The following is a 24,131-nucleotide window of genomic DNA, read 5'->3' on the forward strand; positions in this document are numbered from 1 at the left end:
ACAGGTTCAGTGTCCATGGTAAAATTTCCTTCCCTTTTTGAACATCCAGAAATTTAAGTTTGAATGAGGTCAGCAGAAGTGCTAGACTAAATTTCTGATAAAAAGATCTTCAGGTAATCAAACGGCCTATCTAGTCCCTCCATGAAGCAAACATGGATGGTAGGTATTGCAGTGCCTCTAATCTTCACCTTCCAGAACAGGGACATACCCAGAGTTGAAGTGACATACAGTCCACATTTTTGCCTTTGGCTCAGAGGATCCCAAAAGCCACATAAAACCAACCAAGATCTCAACCCTATGCAAGATCTCAAAATGAATTAAGAGGCAGTGCCATAACAGTTTTGTTCTAGGACACTCATGACTTTTCTACAGAATTAGGGACTCAGCATTTAGTCATCTCGGTTCATCAGATGACCTGCTTATTCAAAACCCCCCTTTATTCTAAGCTGTGGAAAACAGAGAGGGGTTTTGTAAGCAGCCATTTAATCTTTATCTTAAGCTATTCTTGGCCCTACCGTCTGACAGATGTTACATAGCATCAGCCCTGACCTCACAGTGTAGAAAACTGGAGAGGAAGAGTTTAATGAATAGTGGTTGGCAGGAGGAAGAAAAAAGCCAGGGGAAGGGGGAGACTGAGATGGCAGTTGCTACAGCAACAGTAACAGTGCAGAAGGAGTGGGTGGGAATACAGGCAGACAAACAGGCAGTCCCTGACGGCAGGAGGAGGAACTGGGCGCGTGTGCTGACTGTCAGGGTACAAGGCCACAAAGCTAGAGGAATGCTAAAGGGGAAAGAGGCAAAGTCTAGAAAAAATCCTAAGCAGAAGAGGACCTGAAAACAAAAATTACAATTTGGTATCTTCTACAAGAACACTTATGCAAACAGTTGAAAACAAGAGAAGAGAGGAATGCAAAGGAAAGGGGAGAGAAGGCCAAAGTTCTGACCGATGAGACACGATTATAGGAAGATGGCTTATTTCATACAGGAGCCACTTACTGAGAATGTGTCCAAAAACCAAAGTCACCTCTAGTTGGCAATAATATAAATGTCTTAGGATAATGGCTTTCAAACTTGTTTACAGTAAACCTTTGTAGTAAGTACATCTTATACTGCATTCCAGTACACTCACATTTATTTAGCATAAATTCATTAAACAACTTACTGTCTGCTGTGTGCAATGCACTGATTTTCTATTTTCCATTTTCTATCTAATAAATACTGTGACCATCTAAATTAATTTCATGGCCCAATGGATTACTGAAAGAGCTTCCTATCTTACCTCCTTGCTTCAACTCTTGGCCCATGCTTCATTTCATCCTGACCAAGACAGCCAGAGGCATGCTGATCCATGAGTCAAGATCACATCATTCCTTTGCTGAAAATCTGCCAGTGGCTTCTCAGTTCAACCAGGTTAAAACCCAAATTCTTTTTTTTCTTTTTAAGGTTTTAAATTTTATTTATTTATTTATTTACTCACTTACTTACTCATTTAACTTTCTGGCCACGCCACATGGCATGTGGCTTCTTAGTTCCCTGACCAGGGATGGAACCCGCACCCCCTGCATTGGAAGCGCGGAGTCTTAACCACTGGACCGCCAGGAAGTCCCCCAAACCCAAATTCTTTATAATGCCAACAATGCCCTCGACAGCCCCTCAATCCCTATGTCTCTGACTCTGCCCCCTAGCACTCTTCTTACCTTACTCTGCTTCAACCACATGATGCCTCCTTCCTGCTCCTAGAATGTCAGACATGTTTCTGCTTTAGGGCTTTTGAGCTTGCAAATCCTGAGGGAACGTTCCTCCCCAGATATGAGCATGGTTCGTTCACTTACCTCTTTATTCAAATATCCTTCTCAATTAGCCTTTCCTGATATACCCTATGCAAAAATGCAACTTCCCCAATGCTCCCTCTCTCCCTTGCCTGCTTACTTTTCTCTACTACATGAATCACCATCTTAAGTACCATATATTTTTACCTACTTATTTTCTTATTTATCTTTTTCCACTAGACTATTACCTTTTATATCTTTTCCTGTGCATCCCAAGTGCTTAAACAGTGCTAGACACATAATAGGCATTCAATAAGTAGATGCTGCATGATCTAATGGATCATGAGTAGCAATCTGGAAAACCTGACTTAGAATATTAAACAAAACAGGCTCCACAAAGGTTCAGCTGGCTCCTGACATTTGTCTGCCCACAAAGTCTAATCTTGAGAGGCAAGCAGAAGAGCAATGTAAAAATCAGAGAAATAGCAGGAGGCTTGGAGATCATCTGAGTCAAAGTTTTCTTTCACAGGCAAAGGACTGTGGCCCAGAAAGTAAAATGATTTGCCAATGACCACTTAGGTCTTCTCCTCCTCACTGACACCACCACATGTCCTTCAAATGAGTTAAATTTATCTACCTGCTAATAAGCAGCCAACAAGAAGAAAGACTTTAACAGGTAAACAGGTATCATAATTTTATCTTGTATTTTAAAGCAAGTTTCTGATATTTGTAAAATAAAAGTTCAAAAGGAAAATTAATAGTTAAACTTTAGGAAGTCAATTACAAGCTAAAAAAAGAAAATTTATCTATCAGGTTTCAGAAAGTGGACAGTGAATTCTATAGGCTTTGAATACATGCCCTATCCAATTATATCTAAGAATAGATAGTGATAAACATTTGGACTGATGGATGTACAGAGACCAACAAGATATGTTAATTAGACTATAGCATTTAGGTAATTTTTTTTATACCTTTTTTTTCTTTTTTTTTTTTGCGGTATGCGGGCCTCTCACTGTTATGGCCTCTCCCGTTGCGGAGCAAGGCTCTGGACGCGCAGGCTCAGGGGCCATGGCTCACGGGCCCAGCCGCTCCGTGGCACGTGTGATCTTCCCGGACCGGGGCACGAACCCATGTCCCCTGCATTGGCAGGCGGACTCTCAACCACTGCGCCACCAGGGAAGCCCTATACCTTTCATTATATTTTCCAAGTTTTCCTACAATGAACATGAACTTCTGTAATCAGAAGAAAATACATCATTCTAAAATGTCATCTCAAACATACTCCCTCTTTAATTAAGGGTCCACAGAAGATAGTTTTGAGAAAAGTATGACAGTGGGGAATTTAAAGAGCTTCTTAACTGAAACTTCAAATAATATGCTGCCCCACAGGATTCTGGTGTAGATGCAAATCTGAAATTAAATCATTGTTTTAAATTCATATAATGATAGTTAAACAAAAATTTTCAAAGGACTCTGAAAATTTCAGTGTCCCTCACCATCTTTCTCAATGAAGGCAAATAATATCCCTCCTTTGAAAGGTTTTTAAGTACTAACAGGCCTCCCTTGGTTAGCACTGGACATAGTACCAGGCTAGATCTGAAACTACACCTAGTTTGATTTCCTTCTGCAGATCCACCATTCCACTTCCCAAGTACCCATACATAAATGGCAAAGTTGTATTACTGGAATAAAAAACTGATTCAAAACACAAAGTTTTTAATGTAGAATTCAGAAACATTAGCAATGTTCTTGGAAAGTGTTCCATACGTGGGCAAATTCATGGATAAATGAAGCCAAGATTATTAAGAGTGTATGAAGACATCCCCATCTAAAACACGTGACTCGGGGCTTCCCTGGTGGCGCAGTGGTGGAGAGTCCGCCTGCCGATGCAGGGGACACGGGCTCGTGCCCCCATCCGGGAGGATCCCACATGCCGCGGAGCGGCTGGGCCCGTGAGCCATGGCCGCTGAGCCTGCGTGTCCGGAGCCTGTGCTCCGCAACGGGAGAGGCCACAACAGTGAGAGGCCCGCATACAGCAAAAAAATAAATAAATAAAAAAATAAAATAAAATAAAAATAAAACACGTGACTCACACCAGATAAAATACAAGGGGTCAAACCTAAGGTCACAAAATAAAAAGTTCATACTATGAAGAATTCACTGAAGGAATCAAATCACAATAGATATCCCTGAAGAAGCAACAAGTTCTTCATTAAATTTAATTTCCAAGTATTACTCAGCCATAAAATGGAACAAAATTGAGTTACTTGCAGTGAGGTGGATGGACCTAGATTCTGTCATACAGAGTGAAGTCAGAAACAGAAAAACAAATACAGTATGCTAAATGCATATATATGGAATCTAGAAAAATGGTACTGATGAACCTAGTGGTAAGGCAGGAATAAAGATGCAGACATTGAGAACATACTTGAGGGGGATGGGGAGGCTGGGACGTAGTGAGAAAGTAGCATTGACATATATACACTGCCAAATGTAAAACAGATAGCTAGTGGGAAGCTGCTGTATAGCACAGGGAGATCAGCCCAGTGCTTTGTGACCACCTAGAGGGGTGAGATAGGGAGGGTGGGAGGGAGACGCAAGAGGGAGGGGATATGGGGATATATGTATACATATAGCTGATTTACTTTGTTATACAGCAGAAACGAACACAACATTGTAAAGCAATTCTACTTCAATAAAGATGTATAGGGACTTCCCTGGTGGCGCAGTGGATAAGAATCTGCCTGCCAATGCAAGGGACGTGGGTTCGAGCCCTGGTCCGGGAAGATCCCACATGCCACAGAACAACTAAGCCTGTGTGCCACAACTATTGAGCCTGCACTCTAGAGCCCACAAGCCACAAGTACTGAAGCCCACATGCCTAGAGCCTGTGCTCCACAACAAGAGAAGCCACTGCAATGAGAAGCCCGCACACCACAACGAAGAGTAGCCCATGCTCGCTGCAACTAGAGAAAGCCTGTGCGCAGCAATGAAGACCCAATGCAGCCAAAAATAAATATATTAATAAATAAAAAATTAAAAATAAAGATGTATAAAAAAATTAATTTCCAAGATGTTTGTGTGTAAATTGTATCATCTAATCCTTACATTAATCCTATAAGGTGGACAGTGAAGGTAACATTATTCTCATCTCAGATTGGAGGAGACCTAGGTCCTGAATGCTTATGTGACTTGGCTTTAACCATACAACAAATAAGCAGCAGAAATAGGGCCAACAAGTTGTATTCTGCTTCTTGGTTCAACAAGATTTCACAGAATACATTGTGGAGATGTATTATTCCACCCAGCAAAAAAAAAATAGCATCATATAACAATGCATCAGGGCCAGAAGGATTCATCTAAGTAATTCACTTCATACCCTTCCCTGTAGTTCAGTAACTCATATATTCAGGCATGCCTTTACTAAATAAACATTTATTGAATACCTGCTAACTATTCTAGACAATATGCTAGGCACATGAATTTAAAGATGAAACAAGATGAAAAGACACTTTCAAGAACTAATCAGGGACAAGAAAACCAACAGTTTCCTTCTATAACATGAATAGTGTTCTAATAAGGGGAATATGTGCTGTGAGAGACATAGGAAGAATATCTACCCTCCACTGGGTACACAGGAGGGGAAGCACTCACAAAAGACTTCCTAGAAGAAAAATCTAAGCTGACTCTTAACAGAGACAGTCAGAGAGTTGACTCAAGTTCTTAACTGGCAAAAGAAACGAGATAAATCTGGGTATGTTAATATATAGATAAATCCCCAACATACACTGATGGGTGAAATAGTCAAGTTGTAGAATAACTGCATAGTAGTACATCATTTGTGTGAAAAGCATACATGCATATAGAAACAGAAATCATATATTTTCTATGGGGACACGTATAAGCATATAAAAGCAAAGAAAAAGTCCTGGAAGCATATACTACAAACTCCTAACACTCATTACCCCCAGAGGACGGGGCAGGGGACCGGGACTGGAAGAGGTAGTCAGAAGGAACTTTAGCCTTACTGACAGTTTTAAAAGGAGAATGTTACTGTGTGTTACTTGCATTTAACTTTTTATTTTGAAATAATTATAGATTCAGAGAAATTTGCAAATAAATTTTCTTGTAAAAAGAATTTGCAAAGAATAAAAATCATATGATCATCTCAATAGAGATGCAGAAAAAGCTTTTGACAAAATTCAACATCCATTTATGATAAAAACTCTCCAGAAAGTGGGCATAGAGGGAACGTATCTCAACATAAAAATATGATAAAGCCCCAGCTAACATCATACTCAACAGTGAAAAGCTGAAAGTGTTTCCTCTAAGATCAGGGACAAGACAAGGATGCCCGCTCTTGCCACTTTTATTCAACATAGTTTTGAAGTCCTAGCCATAGCAATCAGAGAAGAAAAAGAAATAAAAGGAACCCAAATTGGAAAGGAAAAAGTAAAACAGTCACTGTTTGCTGATGGCGTGATACTATACATAGAAAATCAAGAAGGTTCTTTGAACCTTTACCCAGACTCTCCCAATGTTACCACCTTGCATAACTACAGTATGATATCAAAACAAGGAAATTTACATTGGTACAATCTATAGAGCTTACTCAGATTTTGTCAGTTATACATGCACTCATTTGTGTGTGTATGTAGCTCTGTGCAATTCTATCACTTGTATAACTTCATGTAACCACAATACTTATCTGTACCATCACCACAAGACTTCCTTGTGCTACCCTTTTATAGTCACATCCACCCCCTCTACCTCTAACCCTAACACCTGGCAATGACTAATTTGTTCTCCATCTCTATAATTATATTATCCCATGAATGTTATATAAATGGAATCATGCAGTATGTTTCCTTTTGAGATTGGCTTTTTCATGTAGTGTAATTCACTTAAGGTTTATCCAAATTGTTGCATGTATCAATAGTTCACTGTTTTTTATTGCTGAGTAGTATTCTATGGTATAAATGTACGACAGTTTTTTCTGTTTTTAAACTATTCACCCATTGAAAAACATATGGGTAGTTTCCAGCTTTTGGCTATTATGAATAAAGCAGCTATGAATGTTCATGTTCAAGTTTCTGTATGAAAGTAAGTTTTCCTCTTTCTTGGATAAATGCCCAAGATTACAACTGCTGGGTAAGATAATAAGTTCATTTTTAATTTATAAAGGAACTACCAAAATATTTTCTAAAGTGGTTGTACTATTTTACATTCCCACCAGCAACGTATGAGTGATCCAGTTTCTCCACATCTTCAGCAGCGTTACTTGTATTTAATTAATTAATTAATTTTTATTTATTTTTGGCTGCACTGGGTCTTTGTTGCTGTGTGCGGGCTTTCTCTAGTTGTGGCGAGTGGGGGCTACTCTTCTTTGTGGTGTGCAGGCTTCTCATTGCGGTGTCTTCTCTTGTTGCAGAGCACGGGCTCTAGGCACGCGGGCTTCAGTAGTTGCAGCACGCAAGCTCAGTAGTTGTGGCTCACAGGCTCTAGAGTGCAGGCTCAGTAGTTGTGGCGCACGGGCTTAGTTGCTCTGCGGCATGTGGGATCTTCCTGGACTGAACCTGTGTCCCCTGCGTTGGCAGGTGGATTCTTTAACCACTGCACCACCAGGGAAGTCCCATTACTGGTATTTTAAAAAGCTAAGCTAAGAAGTCAGTCAATGGGGACTTCCCTGGTGGTTCAGTGGCTAAGACTCCACGCTCCCAAAGCAGGAGGGCTGAGTTCGATCCCTAGAGAACTAGATCGCACATGCCCCAACTAAGAGTTTGCATGCCGCAACTAAAGATCCCGTGTGCTGCCAACTAAAAGATCCTGCATGGCACAACTAAAAGATCCCTCATGCCACAACTAAAGATCCCACACTCCACAACTAAGACCTGGCACAGCCAAATAAATAAATAAATAAGTCAATCAATGTATTTTATTTTGTTTATTTTTTGGCTGCGTTGGGTCTTTGTTGCTGCACGTGGGCTTTCTCCAGATGCGGTGAGCAGTGGCTATTCTTTGTTGCAGTGCCTGGGCTTCTCACTGCAGTGGCTTCTCTTTGTTGCGGAGCACATGCTGTAGGCGTGCGGGCTTCAGTAGTTGCAGCACACAGGCTCAGTAGTTGCGGCACATTGGCCCTAGAATGCTCGGGCTTCAGTAGTTACAGCGTGTGGGCTCTAGGGCGTGCAGGCTTCAGGTAGTTGTGGCATGCGGGCTCAGTAGTTGTGGCTCATGGGCTCTAGAGCCCAGGCTCAGTAGTTGTGGTGCATGGGCTTAATTAGTTGCTCTGCGGCATGTGGGATCTTCCCGGACCAGGGATCAAACCTGTGTACCCTACAATGGCAGGCGGATCCTTAACCACTGCACCACCAGAGAAGTCCAGTCAATGTATTTTAAAACAAAAGACAAAACCAGATATTTTTGGCTTCCTTATGGATATACACAACACCATCTATGAAACATTTTTGTAACCAAAAAAAACAAAAACAAAAAAATCGAACCTGAATCTGTTTGAGCCCCTAGATCTAATACCAATTTATGGAAAAAACTGGGATAAGAGGCAACATGCTAAATGATAGTATAAAAATGCAATCAGTACAGTTGTCCCTTGGTATCCATGGGGGATTGGTTCCAGGACCCCCCATAGGTACGAAAATCCGTAGATACAGATCCTGAGGATGCAAAGGGCCGACTGTATAACCTAAAATGTGAGAAATTCCATAAAGTAAATAATCCAGTTTCTTTAACAAGTAAATTACAAGAGAAAAAATGAAAGGTAAGAGTATCTATAGATTAAAAAAGACTTATAAGCCATGTCAACTAATTGCTTTGTACAGACCTTATTTAAATCCTGATTCATAAAAACCAATTGTAACATTCATGAGGCAGTTAAGGAAATGTAAACACTAAATATGCAATGGTATTAAGGAATTATTGTTAATTTTTTAGGTATGATAATATTGATTATGGTTTTTTGTTTTTTGTTGTTTTTTTTTTTGCGGTATGCGGGCCTCTCACTGTTGTGGCCTCTCCCATCGCGGAGCACAGGCTCCGGACGCACAGGCCCAGCGGCCATGGCTCACGGGCCCAGCCGCTCCGCGGCATGCAGGATCCTCCCAGACCGGGGCACGAACCCGTGTCTCCTGCATCGGAAGGCGGACTCTCAACCACTGCGCCACCAGGGAAGCCCGATTATGTTTTTTAAAAGAATTATCTTCTTTAAAATGAATTTATTTTTTATTTATTTATTTATTTTTATTTTTGGCTGCTTTGGGATTTCGTTGCTGTGCACAGGCTTTCTCTAGCTGTGGCGAGCCCGGGCTACTCTTTGTTGCGGTGTACGGGCTTCTCACTGCGGTGGCTTCTCTTGTTGCGGAGCACAGGCTCTAGGCACGCGGGCTTCAGTAGCTGTGGCACATGGGCTTAGTAGTTGTGGCTCGCAGGCTCTAGAGCGCAGGCTCAGTAGTTGTGGCACACGGGCTTAGTTTCTCCAAGGCATGTGGGATCTTCCCGGACCAGGGCTCAAACCCATGTCCCCTGCATTGGCAGGCGGATTCTTAACCACTGCGCCACCAGGGAAGCCCAAGAATTATCTTTTCATGGAAAGTAATCTGGCAGTTCCTCAAAAAGTTTAACACAGGATTACCCTATGATCCAGCAATTCCACTCTTAGGTATAGACCCAAAAGAACCGAAAACAGGTACTCAAACAAATACTTATTCTTGAATCTTAAAAGCAGCACTATTCATAATAGCCAAAAGGTGGAAACAACTCAAATGTCCATCAATGCGTGGATAAACAAAATGTGGTATATGTATCCATACAATAGAAAATTATTCAGCCATAAAAAGGAATGAAGTACTGCACTGATACATGCTACAATGTGGATGAATCTCAAAAACATTATTCTAAGTAAAAGGCCAGACAAAAGGTTATATGATATATGAAATATCCGTAATAGGTAAATCCATAGATACAGAAAGCAGATTGGTGGTAGCCAGAAACTAGGGGAGAAGTATTCTGGGGAGTAACTGCTTAATGGGTATAGGTTTTATTTTGGAATGATAAAAATGCTTTGGAACTAGACAGAGGTGGTAGTTGCATGACACTGTGAATGTATTAAATGCCATTGAAGTTTTCACTTTAAAATAGTTAATTTTATGTTATGTAAATTTTATCTCAATTTTTAAAAAAGAATATCTTTCAGAGATACATACTAAAGTATTTACAGAGGAAATGATATAATGTTACATGGAAATGGATCCAAAATAATTGGGAAGGGAGGTCACAGAGGAAGAATAAATGAAATAAGATTGTCAATGGGTTAATTGAAGCTGGGTGCTAGGTATAATGGAGTTTATTTTACAATTCTACATATATATATATATATATATATATATATATGTGCATGTGAATTTTTTAATGTAAAAAGCTTTTTAAAAAGAAGAAAAAGTCAAGATTTGATTTTAAAGTAAAGTGTACTTGATTTAGGAATATGATATCACCTCCTCCTGAATAACAAGAGTTGGGGAGAATTAAAGGGAGAATATGAACTGGAACATGCTTCCACAACTCCCATCCATTCACCAGGCATTCCCCAGATGCTCTGGTCTGAAGCTAAGTCTCTTGCTATAAAAAGGCACACTGGTGAGAATGAATGGACACAGGGAAGCTCTGGCCTAAAGCCCAAAGACCCTGGGTCCAAATGAACACAGCAGCAAATTCAACAGACCTCTGAATAATCAGTTTCCACCTTGAAGGATAAGCAAAGTTGCCAGATCACCTGGGGTATGTATTAAAAAATGGCAGATTCACAGGTTCTGCCCCAGATCAACAGTTCAATCTTTGGGTCTGCGCTTCAGGAAGCAGCACGTTAACAACCTCCCCAGGTGATTCTGATGCGCTCTAAAGTTTGAGAATCACTGGGTTAGGATACTGGGGCCCTGGTTATCTTCTAGTGAACAAAGCTGATTCTAGAGCTCCACCTTGTGGCCCAAAAGCCAGAAAGCAATTTTGCCAGAATCCTTGACTTCCATATATCACTAGTTGACAGGTGTCCAAAGCCCCAGAAGAACCCTTACAACCTCCTCTAAGGATTTATTCCCTACAGATGACATTTTGATCCATGCCATTACACTCAGGGAGTTAATGAAAACATTACAGAAAGCTAGCTTTGAGAACACATACTATTTTGGGATGAGTGTAACACTGTATTCATTCAATATTTACTGAGGGTCCATAACATTCTAAGCACTGTGCTAGGCAATAGAGATTAAAAATAAATAAAACATGGCTCTGTCCTTAAAAATCCACAGAGAAGGGGTTTCGCTGGTGGCACAGGGGCTTCCCTGGTGGCGCAGTGGTTGAGAGTCCGCCTGCCGATGTAGGGGACACGGGTTCGTGCCCCAGTCCGGGAGGATCCCACGTGCCGCGGAGCGGCTGGGCCCGTGAGCCATGGCCCCTGAGCCTGCGTGTCCGGAGCCTGTGCTCTGCAACGGGAGAGGCCACAACAGTGAGAGGCCCACGTACCGCAAAAAAAAAAAAAAAAAAAAAAAATCCACAGAAAAACATGAGCATTAATAGTACAGATTAGGACAAGTGTTTCCTTCCTGATTAATTCCTGAGCACTGGAAGGAAATAACAGACATAATACTGGTCTGTCTGGAGATAAAACATAGTCACAGTAAAGATAATCAATGATGGCAAAAGCAGTGACTGAGACATGCAACATGAATGCCACAGGCCATAAGCATTATACTTTACAGAGGCTCTAGATAGAGAGATCCCTTCTGCTAGAAGTGAGGGCAAGCTTCATTCATTCAGCATGTACTCTGGGCCAAAACTGGGCTAGATGCTGGGGACACAGCAAGTAAAGTAAGCTTTAAGAGTATGTAACAGGGAGACACGGCAAGGACGTCTGCACTGATGGGCTTCCATTTGATTTTGGACCTTGAAGGGTAAATAGGATTTGAATAGGAAAAGAAAAATCAAGAAAAAAGGAGAAATTCTCCTCTATGTGTGTTTGTATGCAGAGGAGGAGTTACAAGGGGAGAAGGGACACTGGTACCAGCGAAGGGGCTGACTGCTTGCGTAACAAGTCGTTATCTCATCCAGTGAACTAGGTCATACATTCATTCCCCCAAAAAACATTTTCTTGGAGCATCCCGCATAATTGGTTCTGGGGATATGGCCATGAACAAAGATAAAAAGCAGCCACTAAAGCTCCTGGGTAGGGGAATGGCAAAAGTGATGTTTAAGGACATGTGCTATGTGCCAGAAGCAAGAGACAGGTTAAGAAGCCAGTGTAGTCAACACCTTATGGAAACAGTGATATGGACCTGAAATAGGGCAGGGGCTTTAAGAACTGAAAATAGTGGCCAGGCACTAACACAGAGCAAGGCTGGTCATGGCAGAGGGAGGGAGAAACAGAAGAGTCAAATGGGACTCTAGGATTTTAGCCAGGATGAGTACAAGAGTGATGGCGACATTAATAAAAATACAGAACTTAAAGGTTTACAGTTTTAGGGGAAAAAAACAAGCTTTTATTACAGTCTTCAATAGATGGGACATTTGCCTGAGTATTGGATATATACATATAAACAGTAAAGATGGGTGAGTGGGAGAGGAGAGAGAGAAAGCAGAGCATAAATGCCTTTTCGGGCCTTTGAAGTTGAACACTTGGGCTCTATTTTCCCATAATAGTATGAGCAGCCCTCAAATGCAATGTGGCAGAGATTGCCTAGCTGTTCAGAAGGCAAGGAGTTACACTTAATCTGGTCTCTACAGAAGTAGGATTGGCACAGGCTGAGAGAACATTTAGGCCCCAAAGCCAGGTGAGTTACTAAGAGCAATTCCTTTCTGAGAGCAGGAATTTGCACTCATTACCCATTATCAAATGTGTTATTTACACAACACATAAAAGCACCAGCTTATAAGGTAAGTCTTTATAGGAATTCCTGGCTTGCACTAGTTTTATTATTGAGTGGGAAAGAACCACTCTCTTTATTATCCTTGTCAAAGCAAGACATTGTTACCTGTCACAGAACTAACGGTTCCTGACAAAAACTGACAAACTAAAGATACGAGAAGGGAGAGAGGTGGTGAGTGAACAGACAGCTAAAACAGGCAATGAAAACGGTGAGACAAGGAGAGTAACAGCAGGGAAAACTTCAGTTTTCCTGAACGCTTTGGATGTTCAAGGAGTTCAGTTTTGAAAACTGTTCAGAGGCCACTGCAATAGTCCAAGCAAGACATCATAACTGGGATGTTGGCAGTGATAAAGGAGAGGATGGTTGTGAAAAGACATCAGCAGAAATAATCTAAATGAAATAAACCAAACCTCGCCCAAACTTGCAATGTATACTTGTATATGTGAAGTTTTCTCTTATCCAGTCACTTATACTCAAGTTCCCCAGCTATGGCCCCCTCATTTCCACTAAAATTCCCAAAGCAGACCCTCAAACTCCAATGACTACATGACCAGGGAAGTAACATAAACGAGAGAAGCACACCTGGATTAAGACATCAAGGAGTGGTGGAACCTGTAACACATCCCAAAGGTTTAAAGAGGAACCCATGATTCAACTTCGGCTGACTGTTGCCATGTGAGAATAAAGGTCCAATGATATCAGATCTTTTGACTTTTTCAACAGATGTTAGAAACTGTGATTTTTTTCTGTGTAATCTTCTAAACACGATTACATCATGTAGGCTAAGCAAAATATCTCCGTGGGTTGAATATGGCCTATGGGCAACTAGTTTACAACCTCTGTTCTAAAGCTTTACAAAAGAAAAATTAAGAGCATGTGTGGGTTTCCAGGGTTAGGAGAGCAAGAAACATGGGAAGTCAGCATGAAGACTGGGGCTGGGCCAGAAGACAGTGAAAAGGGAGGCAGAAAGTCTAAAGGCCTCAGACTCTGGAGTTGGATAGGCCTGTATGAAAAAAATTTGAGAGGAATTCTGACCAATTTTATTTCAAGGAGGCATAGATGAAAGGAAACTAGAACATACAGGGGAGGATATAATACACATATATGTATGTTATTTCACCTCTCTGTACCTTGACTTCCTTATCATTAAAATAGGAATAATAGAATCTATTTCATAAGGTTGTCATAGGATTAAATAAGGAATGATTCATATAACTGTCATTATCCCCAGCATGTAATGCTTAATAAATATCAGCTATTGTTTATTATTATGAGGCACCGAGAGGTGAAGTAACATGCTCAAGATCACACAGCTATTAAGGTACACTGCCTGGCTCTGCACCCAGGATGTACTTCAGATCCTACACTCTAAACCATCAAACTCTCTGCCTTCCTTTACAATCCGTACAACAGGAAGTCAGATCAGATGATAACTGAAGTCCCTTCTAGAGCTGACACTTTATTCTACCAGCCAGCCCTCTAGTCAGCTTATTTCAGGGCAGTAGTAGGACAAACATGAACTTGTTCACACTCCTACGGGCTAACTGCTAAAGTGGAGAGACACAGCTTAGGCTTGGGGTAGGGCAGGGAAACCATTCCAGCATGGAACCACCCATAAGGTAAGCTAGGAAGGAAAAGATATTCAATGTGAGCCCCCCTTATTGTTCCACGGAGATATATTTGTTTCTACGGCGCCAGTGGGCCATTTGAATAGGCCCAGAATTCACATGTGCCCAAGCTACTACAAGCTGGAAGTTACTTAGAAGCCTGCTAAGGAACCACAACAGGCTCTAAATCAAATCTTTAGAACACTGAGCGACTCATCCTCTTGGGGTTCAAGGGTCTCTATGAGAACCTGGTTAAAGCTCTCCTTGTCCCTAGAAAAAAATGCCACGTGTGCTCACTCAGATACACAAGCACACATGATTTTACCTGCAATTACAAGGGGTTCACAAATTCCCTAAAATCTTTCCCTAGACTTTAAGTATCCCTGAAATAGATCATCTCTCCTGTTCCAGGCTTGTCCTCCCAGGCAATTCAGAATTGTCCCAAGATCTGGGTTGGGGTTTCTAGGCAGCTGTGTTTAGGAGACAAATCATCCACTGCAACTCAGCATAATTAATCCTGCACGGAAAAGACAAAGGGCCTTCTCTTTCTCCTCACACCAACTTGCACTGAGAAAATTCAAACAGAAAAGATCTGCAGTTTAATCCCCAAACACTAGTGGATGTGAAGAACAGGAGGACCTCAAGAATATTTCATACCCTTTTTCTGCCTCATATCCATAAAACCTTAGAAAAGTTGAAAGAAACAGGTAAAAACATCCTAGTCTCCACAGCACTGTGCTCCTCCTTTTATTCCAAAAAAGGAGTCAGTCAAGATTGCCAATTAGCTTTACTAGATGACTTTTCTCCCACATGGGCTTTGAAAACTATAGGTTACCAAAGAAACCACATAACCTCACTCATAAATGAAGAAGTAATCAAAACAAGAAGATATTTTTCCCCCATAAGACCTGCAACAGTTTAAGTGTTCATGACGGTCTGGAGATGCATGTAGTCTCATGCACAGTTGGTAGGTTTGTAAATCAGTGCAGCCTTTTGTGGTCGTGGGAAAATTTGACAATTTTTATAAAAAATGTAAAAACGTACACTCTTTGTTTGATGCAGCAATTACCTAGATATTTTTGCAAAGGTAGGCCAAGATAGATGTGTGACCAGGGTCAGTGAAGCATAGTTTATAATGGCCCAAACAGGAAACAAGAAGTGTGGTTGTTGGGTACATCATATGAATGGAATACCATGTAGCCAATTAACAGAATGTGCTAGATTTGCAAGTGCTTATATGAAAAAAGCTCCAAGGCATATTATTAATTGAAAAAAGAAGCTGAGCACAGTGGTATTATTATGTGGTTCCTTTAGTCTAAATTCTTTTAAGGATATATATTCTTTATGTGAGTTACATGCATTAAGTTATGTTCTGGACAGATACATAAGAAACTGTTCACTGTAGTTACCTTTGGACATAGTGACTAGAGACCAGGAAAGAGAAGTACTGTATTGATGTAAAACATTTAAAAAACATACAAGCAACAGAGATAATCTTGAGATGGGATTTTCTTTTTCTATCTTTTTTTTCTTTTCATTACACTTCTCTGGATATAGACCTTAAATCTAATACATGTTACTATAAAAGTAAAGCAGAAATCTCACTTAGAATTTTTTAAAAAGAAAGAAGCCATGTTTAGTGAGGAGACAAGTAGAAAGGGGAGGAGGGCCCAAATATAATGCACAGTAAGAAGCTGGTAGAGGAAAATCGGGAGAAGCATTAACGTTCAACCCCCCTCTTCTCTCAAGACACTGCTGACATCATGAACTACTCAAGCTTTCCACTGGGGATGAATTGAATTGCTCAGGGCTCACTCCCATTGCCAGCTATTCATTCTCAGTGTGGGAGATAGCAGGTTGGGAGAAAGCTGGCATCTTTAGTCCAAATTCTGCCTTTTGTGATAAGGACAAGGCAGAACAGTTGTTCCTGAAGAGCCCGAAGTGGCAGAGGAGGCTAGAGCCGAACACAGGAGATTGTCTCAATGGCAGAGAACAAGCCTCCCTCAGCACACAGCATAAAAGGCACAATAGGGGTCCTGCTACTACCCGCATTTCAGCCACATGGAAAAGGAAGAGCCAGGTGCATAGGCTACAGAGAGCAGGAGAAATCTCTGCTGCCCTATGGAGCCTCAGGGAGCCCTGCTCAACACCAGGGATCCCCTTCTGGGCTACACAGATCTGCCATAGATCCAACCTCATCACACTACCCCATGGAGAGAAGTAGCTAGAACTAAAAATCACCAAGGAAGATAATCCTCTGTACTCAATTGCCCCTTTCATCCAAGGCCCATGAAAGAAGTCATAACCTCGCTTACTTTCCATGATACTCTTCTGCAATAGTACCTTAAAGTGGGAAGTTACCTCCATGTAGAATTTTCAGAGGAGCTAGCAATGCATGCAAATCTTTCATAAAGCAAGGTTTGGCTTCATGCACAGATGCCATAAAAGGTCATCTCTCGCCCATGGGATTTAAGGAACATGAAAGAGGCTCTACTTGCCCCATCCACATATTTCTCTTAATGATGTCTGAAATTCCCCCATTAGTGATTCGCACCATCAGCTTAGAATTGTCCTAAGTGTACTCTTTAATAATGCAAACAGAAGGGGAACATTAGGTCCCTAACACTGTAGTGCAGTGGCTCTTAACCTTATTGTTGTAGTCACCGGTCCTTTTGTGAAACTGAAAAAAACTAAACTCCCTTCTCAGAAAAACAGACTTAGATGAATACACAATATAATTTCCATGCAGTTTGGGGGTTCACAGTCTTCCTGAAGCTCATATCCCCTTCAGCCCGGGGTTAAGAATCCCCAGTTCAGGGGCAATGCATTTAACAAATCACCATCACTCCTCCAGAAGACCTCCCATGCATCTGGGGAACCCTGGGCCTAAAGACAGAAGGTAGTGCTGAAGAGAGCTCTGCCATTGCAAAGTTTGCCTAGAACTGATCCTGTCTAGAGTCCAGATTACAATTTATGATTCCTCCTTAGCAAGGAGTGTGGATATCTCACACTGCCTGCCCCCTGGAAATAGGGTACCCCTGGCTTCAGAGACACTGGGATATGTTAGGAGATGTCCAACTGAGATCAACTGCCAACCAGGTTCTCAAGACCATCGCTGACTGATGACATTACCTGAGAGTTGAGTCAGGGGAAAGTTTTAACAACTTCTGAGTAAAGGGGGCTCACCTCTGAGGTTTTCGAATATCCCAGAGTCCCACTCCTTCCTTTGAATTGGCTGTGGCCAATAACCTGGGCTCCACAGGGTTGAACATGACACTGTGAAAGGCTGATGGGTAGTTGGCCAGGCAGAAGGGCTCTGTGAAGAGAGAAATTCTGATCAGTCCACTTCAGGCACTGCTGGGCCTGTGGCAGGCAGACAAGCAGGGATGTGAAAGCAAGAGGAGCACAGCCGTTAACAATCACCCCAGTGGGCTGGAAGCCAGTGTAGGACATCATTCCAGTAGCCACGCTTGTTCACAAGGTCCCCACAAGTCCTGGCACACACCCTTCTGCACCAGAAAGTCTGCAAACAGCAACTTAAATACACAAACACAAATTTTAAGCTATAATGCTGAGAAATAAACATAGTACCTATTCAGATCCTGTAACATAACAGAAATGGTCACTGTAAATGGGAAGTTAAGCTGTTTTACAGTAAGTAAAACTGAATTCCTCATGAGCTAAAAAAATTCACAGTCAATTACTGGTAGGATTATTATACCTTAATCCAAATTTACTAGCTTTAGAAATTGAAGGTTTTAAAACTACACAAAGATTTAATGAAGACAAAATAAAACAATAGTGCAGTTTTTCCTTCTGGTAATATTGCTCCCTAAGTTGAAAAGAAAATAGCCTCAGTCTAGAATTTTAAGATTTCATTTCATCTAGTACTTGAACTTCTCTTGCATCCAGCCAGTTTCTAATCAACTTCACCTAGAAACCCTGCAGCCTCTTGCATATACTAGCTGGCTCCAGGTGAGGAAGGAATCACTTTGCTGCCTGGGGGGACATACTCCTATGGAAGTTGTTTAGAAGCAACAGACAGAAAGCACTCCTCAGCCTATGATTTCCATATGTGATTACTTCACAGGCCTCTGGGCACAGGGAGTGCTCAATAATCTCAGCCACGAGGCAGTTCAGACAAAGGAGAAGTTCACGTACCAAGCAAACCATTTCACTCAACCATAGCTGCTGCTTTTGGCTACCATACCTGCCTGACTCTGAGAACAAACTTCTCTTATAGCCTGAACCTCAATAATGAGCACAGACGAGCATGTTAAACGCTCAGAATATAGAAGAATAAAAAGACTCAGAGCCTGCCAGACAAGGTAGGCAAGATAGTAACTCTATGTACATAGGTATGGTCATGACAAAGCTGCACCAAGAGTGGGGCTGGGGGTGGCACTGAGGGTATGCTGGAGGAAAGAGCCTTTGAAGATAGAGTGACAGAAGTCTCTGTGCAGGAAATAAGCTGAAAAGATGCATTTCCTGAAGAACTTCAGAGAAATTCAACAAGACAAATTCTTCATTTTACATTTCAGAGATCCAAAGAACACATTTGGAAGAGGAACTCACCCAGACAATCCCCCTTAAACAGAGGGTATCTGCTATCATTTTAAGTTCCTATGCACAGTGAAGGTGAGGTTCTGTGGTTCTTTCAGCAAAATAACAACCCTGGATCTAGGATGTAACCAAGTGCACAACACCCCCATTCTCTGTAAATAACCAAGAATATGTGCATGTCAGCACCATGCACAAAGCTGGCCCTTGGTGGCTACTCTCCACAAATGAGGCACCACATGTTCTGCTCCTTGGGGCTACTACACAGCAAGATACTGTGGTGTTTACTCCAGGGGCAAAGGTCTGTGGAGATTCACAAGTGATTGGAGGAGGACTGGCAGAGGTGCCTCACTTCTGAGTACTCAGGGGTAAGGTGGGACCTCCAGAGACACATTTATGTCCCTATGTGAGTTTCCTCTCCCTTTATAGCACTTCTACCCAGTCTACTCAAGTCACAGACTGGATCTGCTATGAACCTGACATTAAACTCTTCAACACAATCCAACCACCTTTTGCACAGTGACCCTACCTCCATGGGGAGATTCCCGGATGTCCCAGATGAGAACCCGGCCATCATCTGAGGAGCTGGCAAAAATGTTGTCATTCACTGGGCTCACTGACAAGCCATACACCGCATCTTCATGAGCAAACACATCTAAGGTCTCACTGCTGAGAGACAGAGAGCAGAGAGAGGCACACAGGCACACACATACACACAAAAGTAGTGCAGAGTTAAAGCCCTCTAGTTCCTAGAATGGAGTTCTCTTTCATTTCCAGGAGAAAGTCAACCTAGCTAAACCCAAAGGATATTACATTTACAAAAAAGTAGGTATTCAACTTCCAGGTTAAAAAAAAAGTATTACTAAAGAGATAAGACTTCACGACGTTTGTTTTTTGCACTAAATAAGCATATTTAAAGGTGACTCAAGGGAATTCCCTGAAAGTCCAGTGGTTAGGACTCAGTGCTTTTCACTGCTGGAGCCTGGGTTCAATCCCTGTTTGGGGAACTAACATCCCCACCCCCAAAAAAGTGACTCAACTGATGAGTTTCATGTTTTCACTTACTATAGAATGCATCTGCTTGTGTACAATCTTGGGGGTGGTGCTGGATTTCCAAAAAGCGAGGGAAAGCTTTAAAGCAGCCCTGATGCCAGCAGGGGTAGAAGAGGGATTCCTGGCAGTCTGGCATGGTGAGTAAAAGCATGGCTCCAAAGCCAGGCTGCCTACATTCAGATCCTAACATCACTTGACCTTAAGTTACCTAATATCTCTATACCTCAGTTTCCTAATTGAGATCATCATAGTACTGCCTCATAAAATTATTGTGAGGGTTAAATATTATGTCTCCTTCCCTTCCAACCTCTCCCTTTAAATTTTTACCTGAAAGCTATAATTTTATATCAACTTTGTAAATCTTTTTTAAATCAAAATTTTATTTCAAAACTATTACAGAAATCTTTTTCAGCAAAGGACAGTTGATTTCATGTTATTTTCTTCAAAAAACAAGAACTATTTCGGTCTAAAGAGATACCTGCCTTTCTTCATACGAAAGATAGAGTTAATTACCTTCACATACCAACAATCTATTTACCTTTCAACATCATGGAGGATAACTTGCTCATCATTTCCTGCAAGGGAAAAAGCAGACATTTGGTAACTCCTGCAAAGTGATCCTGTTCATATTACAATTCAGTATTTTAAAGATTTCAGGAAAAACAAATGAACAAAGTCAATGTTAATATTTACAAATTAGGAGTGTTAATTAGAAAAAGGTTAATAAAAATAATGAAGAAGGTAAGATATTCTTATAGAGAATTTGAAAAAGCATAATAGCATGTAGATATAACATAATAACAGTTTCCAAAATGCATTATCCAGTGGATGATTAAAAAAACAAAAAACTGTGGCTATTCAGGAAAAGAATAAATGATCATGGGTAAATCAATCCATTCATCCAAGCTAGCTTTTTTTTTTTTTTAAACAAAACATTCATTAACTGTGAGACCTGGAAAAATATCTGTAACTTTTCTATGTCTCAGCAAAATAGGAATAACAATTGTATCTACTTCATAGAGTTATCGTGAAGACAAGAATATAAAAGCATTTGGAGTAGGACTAAGCCCCTAACAAACGTTTGCTACTATTCATACCCTCATCATCTTTTATAGCATTAAAATCTAATGGTAGTGTGATCCTAAATAATGGGAAAGTTTTTATCCACAACTTTTTTCTCTTGCATTTCTCAAGGAATCTAAAAATACTGCATCCATGATATGTGTAGTCCTGCCTTCAAATGGTTTATATAGCCAAAAAATAAAAATCCCAAAATGAAGACAGTAAAAAAATTTCCCACTCTATGCTAAAAGCATAAGCAGTAGAGATGTGGCCAGGTCACCTTAAAGTCCTCACTGTAACTCTATTGTGGGTTCATACCAAGTAAATCAAACCCATACTAATGCCTTTTAGGTAACAGGCACAGTGTGAGGTGCTGAGGATACGAGAGGAATGAATAAGATTGAGGAATTCACAGTCCACCTGCACAAACAACTAATAGTGACAAGACGGGTTATCTTACTGTAGCGATATGCTCTACAATGGGGACACAGATAAAGGAGCAATTGTGTCCTTTATGAGCAGGGTGAAAGTACATGGCACAAAGGGGGAATATTTTTATGGGGAAGGAGACACTTGAATAGAAACTCAAATAACTCAAAACTCTTACCGATGGAAGACTTATGGGAATTGGTGGGGTCTGGACAATTAATCATGGCCTATGGAGGAACAGTATGGGCAAAAGGCACAGGGCACTTAAGATGACAAGTGATTTAGTGAACTAGAACACAAGGTGCAGGGGAGGAAGATGAGGCCAGATAGGTAGACTAGATTTAGGCTTTATCCTGTGGATGGACATGTAGAGTCAAAGGTCCACATGGTTGAAGAAAACTCGTATAAGCAATGAATAAGGAGATTTAGATACCGGTAGCAGAAATCACAGCAGGACACTGCAGTAGTCCAGGCCAAAGATGAGGACCTGAATCAGAGCAGTTGGTATAGCAAGAGAGCAGAAATTAAAGGATGGATATGAGGCTTCCAAAATAGATCTGACAGTGTAGTTGGTGACTTACAAGATGTGAAAATGAAAGAAAGGCAGGTCTGAGGCTGACTTTGAGATTTCTATTAGACTGAACCACATGAAATTGTCATTTTTGTAAGCTGAAAATGCTCCAATGTCAGCAGTTTCTTAAAAGTTAAGCCTAACAACTTACATAATTAGTTGAATGGTGATAATAACCGAGAAAGGGAAACCAGGAAACAAGAGGAAATATTTGTGCAGGGGAGAAGGACTAATAATCTTAGTTTTAGATCTGCTGGATTTAAATTACTTTTGGAAAACAAAGGTAGATATTCAGTGGGGAAATCTGCAGTGCAGAAGAGAGGTCAGGGCTAGAAATGTAGTGGTCAGAAAGGAGTGTGACTGATGGATGCCATCATCAAGAGGCTGGCTTGAGCAAAAGCCATTCCAATTACACCCCAACACGACGTTTTTTCAAACAGGAGCCACCCATGGGTCATAACACCAATTTGAGTCACAACCTTTAAAATCTTTAAAAACAAAACAGAATAGAATAGAAAAAAAAAATCAGAGTGTACCACACATATTGAGGTTAAGTACTCTTCTAACATGTTTCTGTGTACCAGACTGCAATGTGAAAAGTTTTCTACCAAAAAAGAAAGAGAGAAAGAACAAGAGCAAAGGAGAGAAAGGACAGACAGACATTAGTCTAATACATGTGTCTAAACTGCTGTAATGCAGAGAAGACAAGCTATGGGAAACCAGTAATTCCACAACTCAATGAGATAAAGGAAGGAAAATTAAGGAATAATTTTAGCACTCCTTTATCTGAAATCCCAGCCACCATTTCCCAAGCGGAAGTCTCCTTCTCACCTCCAGAGAATACTTTGGTGTTCCCACTGTTGAAAGCCAGGCAAAAAATGTTGGAATGATGCTCTCCTTTCAGCTGTATGGGCTTAACTCTGGAGTGGATAGCTTGTTCCATGTGCCATAGTAGAACCCGGCGATCATCTCCTCCTTGAGAGGCGAGTAAGAATCTAGAGTTAAAAGCGCTGACATTTCAAGGCTGACATTTGGTCTTGCCAGCCTGAATCCCATACTTTCCAAAACTGCATCTCCCCAACTCTGTGAGATTCTGATGGGACACATAAACCCAGAACTCTACCCCCTTAACCATCAGTAGACACATGGCCTCTAAGCCACTCACTTTTCCCCAGAAATTACATCTTGAACATCTACAGAGAAATTTCTGAATTTCCAGAGAACCAGTTGTTTAAATATTTCTTCATTTGCTACCTAAAATCCTTCCACTAATGTCCCCCCACCTTTTTTTTTTTGTCTAACAGAACCTGAATTGGTTTCTACTGCTTGCAACCAAAGAACTCTAAATATGCTAGTATTTATAGCATAATAGTTTCCAAAGCACTCTCCTTGATGTGATCTCACTGACTATGGGACACCAGACAAATGACAACTGAGGAGGAATTGCCTGTCACAGTAGCAGGATTAAGACAGAACTTGGCTCTCATGAAGCTCAGTCCAGCTCTTTCCTCTGCATAATTCTCAATAGTCTGAGTTGAATGAGCAATATTATACTGCATGAGCCAGCTCCTGGAGAATGAGAAGATACATGTTCTACATATTCTTTATATTTGCAAATGCATTATACACATCATGGACTGTAAACAGTGGTTACTACTGCCAGGGAATAGGATTAAAAGAGAGGTAGAGGACAGATTAAGAGGGTTTTTACTTTTACTTTATAGATTTGGCACTGCTTGACTTTTTTTTTTTTTTAATTTATTTATTTTGGGCTGTGTTGGGTCTTTGTTGCTGCACGCGGGCTTTCTCTAGTTGCGGCGAGCAGGGGTTACTCTTCGTTGCGGTGCGTGGGCTTCTCATTGCAGTGGCTTCTCTCATTGTGGAGCACGGGCTCTAGGCGCGTGGGCTTCAGTAGTTGCGGCACGCGGGCTCAGTAGTTGTGGCTCACGGGCTCTAGAGCACAGGCTCAGTAGTTGTGGCACATGAGCTTAGTTGATCCGCAGCATGTGGGATCTTCCCGGGCCAGGGATCAAACCTGTGTCCCCTACATTGGCAGGCGGATTCTCAACCACTGAGCCACTGGGGAAGCCCTGCTTGACTCTTTACAACAAACCTATATTGTATTCCGAATAAAAATTTAACTTACAACAGG

General features: G+C 41.2%; 1 protein-coding gene across 3 annotated transcripts in view; it reads right to left on the reverse strand.

Moving 5' to 3' along the window:
* The window catches only part of DCAF5 (DDB1 and CUL4 associated factor 5), a gene marked incomplete at both ends in the record, with an annotated part of 106,996 nt that overhangs the window by 52,328 nt on the left and 30,537 nt on the right, over positions 1-24,131 (reverse strand). For 2 of the 3 annotated variants that reach the window (XM_079699674.1, XM_079699676.1), the window contains 4 exons: positions 17,491-17,620; positions 19,394-19,533; positions 20,456-20,492; positions 22,811-22,954. In XM_079699674.1, the coding sequence (XP_079555800.1) occupies positions 17,491-17,620; positions 19,394-19,533; positions 20,456-20,492; positions 22,811-22,954 (451 nt within the window). The remainder of the gene's footprint in view (positions 1-17,490; positions 17,621-19,393; positions 19,534-20,455; positions 20,493-22,810; positions 22,955-24,131) is intronic. The other variant, XM_079699675.1, reaches the window with a different exon arrangement.

The sequence above is a fragment of the Hyperoodon ampullatus genome, assembly GCF_949752795.1.
Source record: "Hyperoodon ampullatus genome assembly, chromosome: 3".
Classification (NCBI taxonomy): domain Eukaryota; kingdom Metazoa; phylum Chordata; class Mammalia; order Artiodactyla; family Ziphiidae; genus Hyperoodon; species Hyperoodon ampullatus.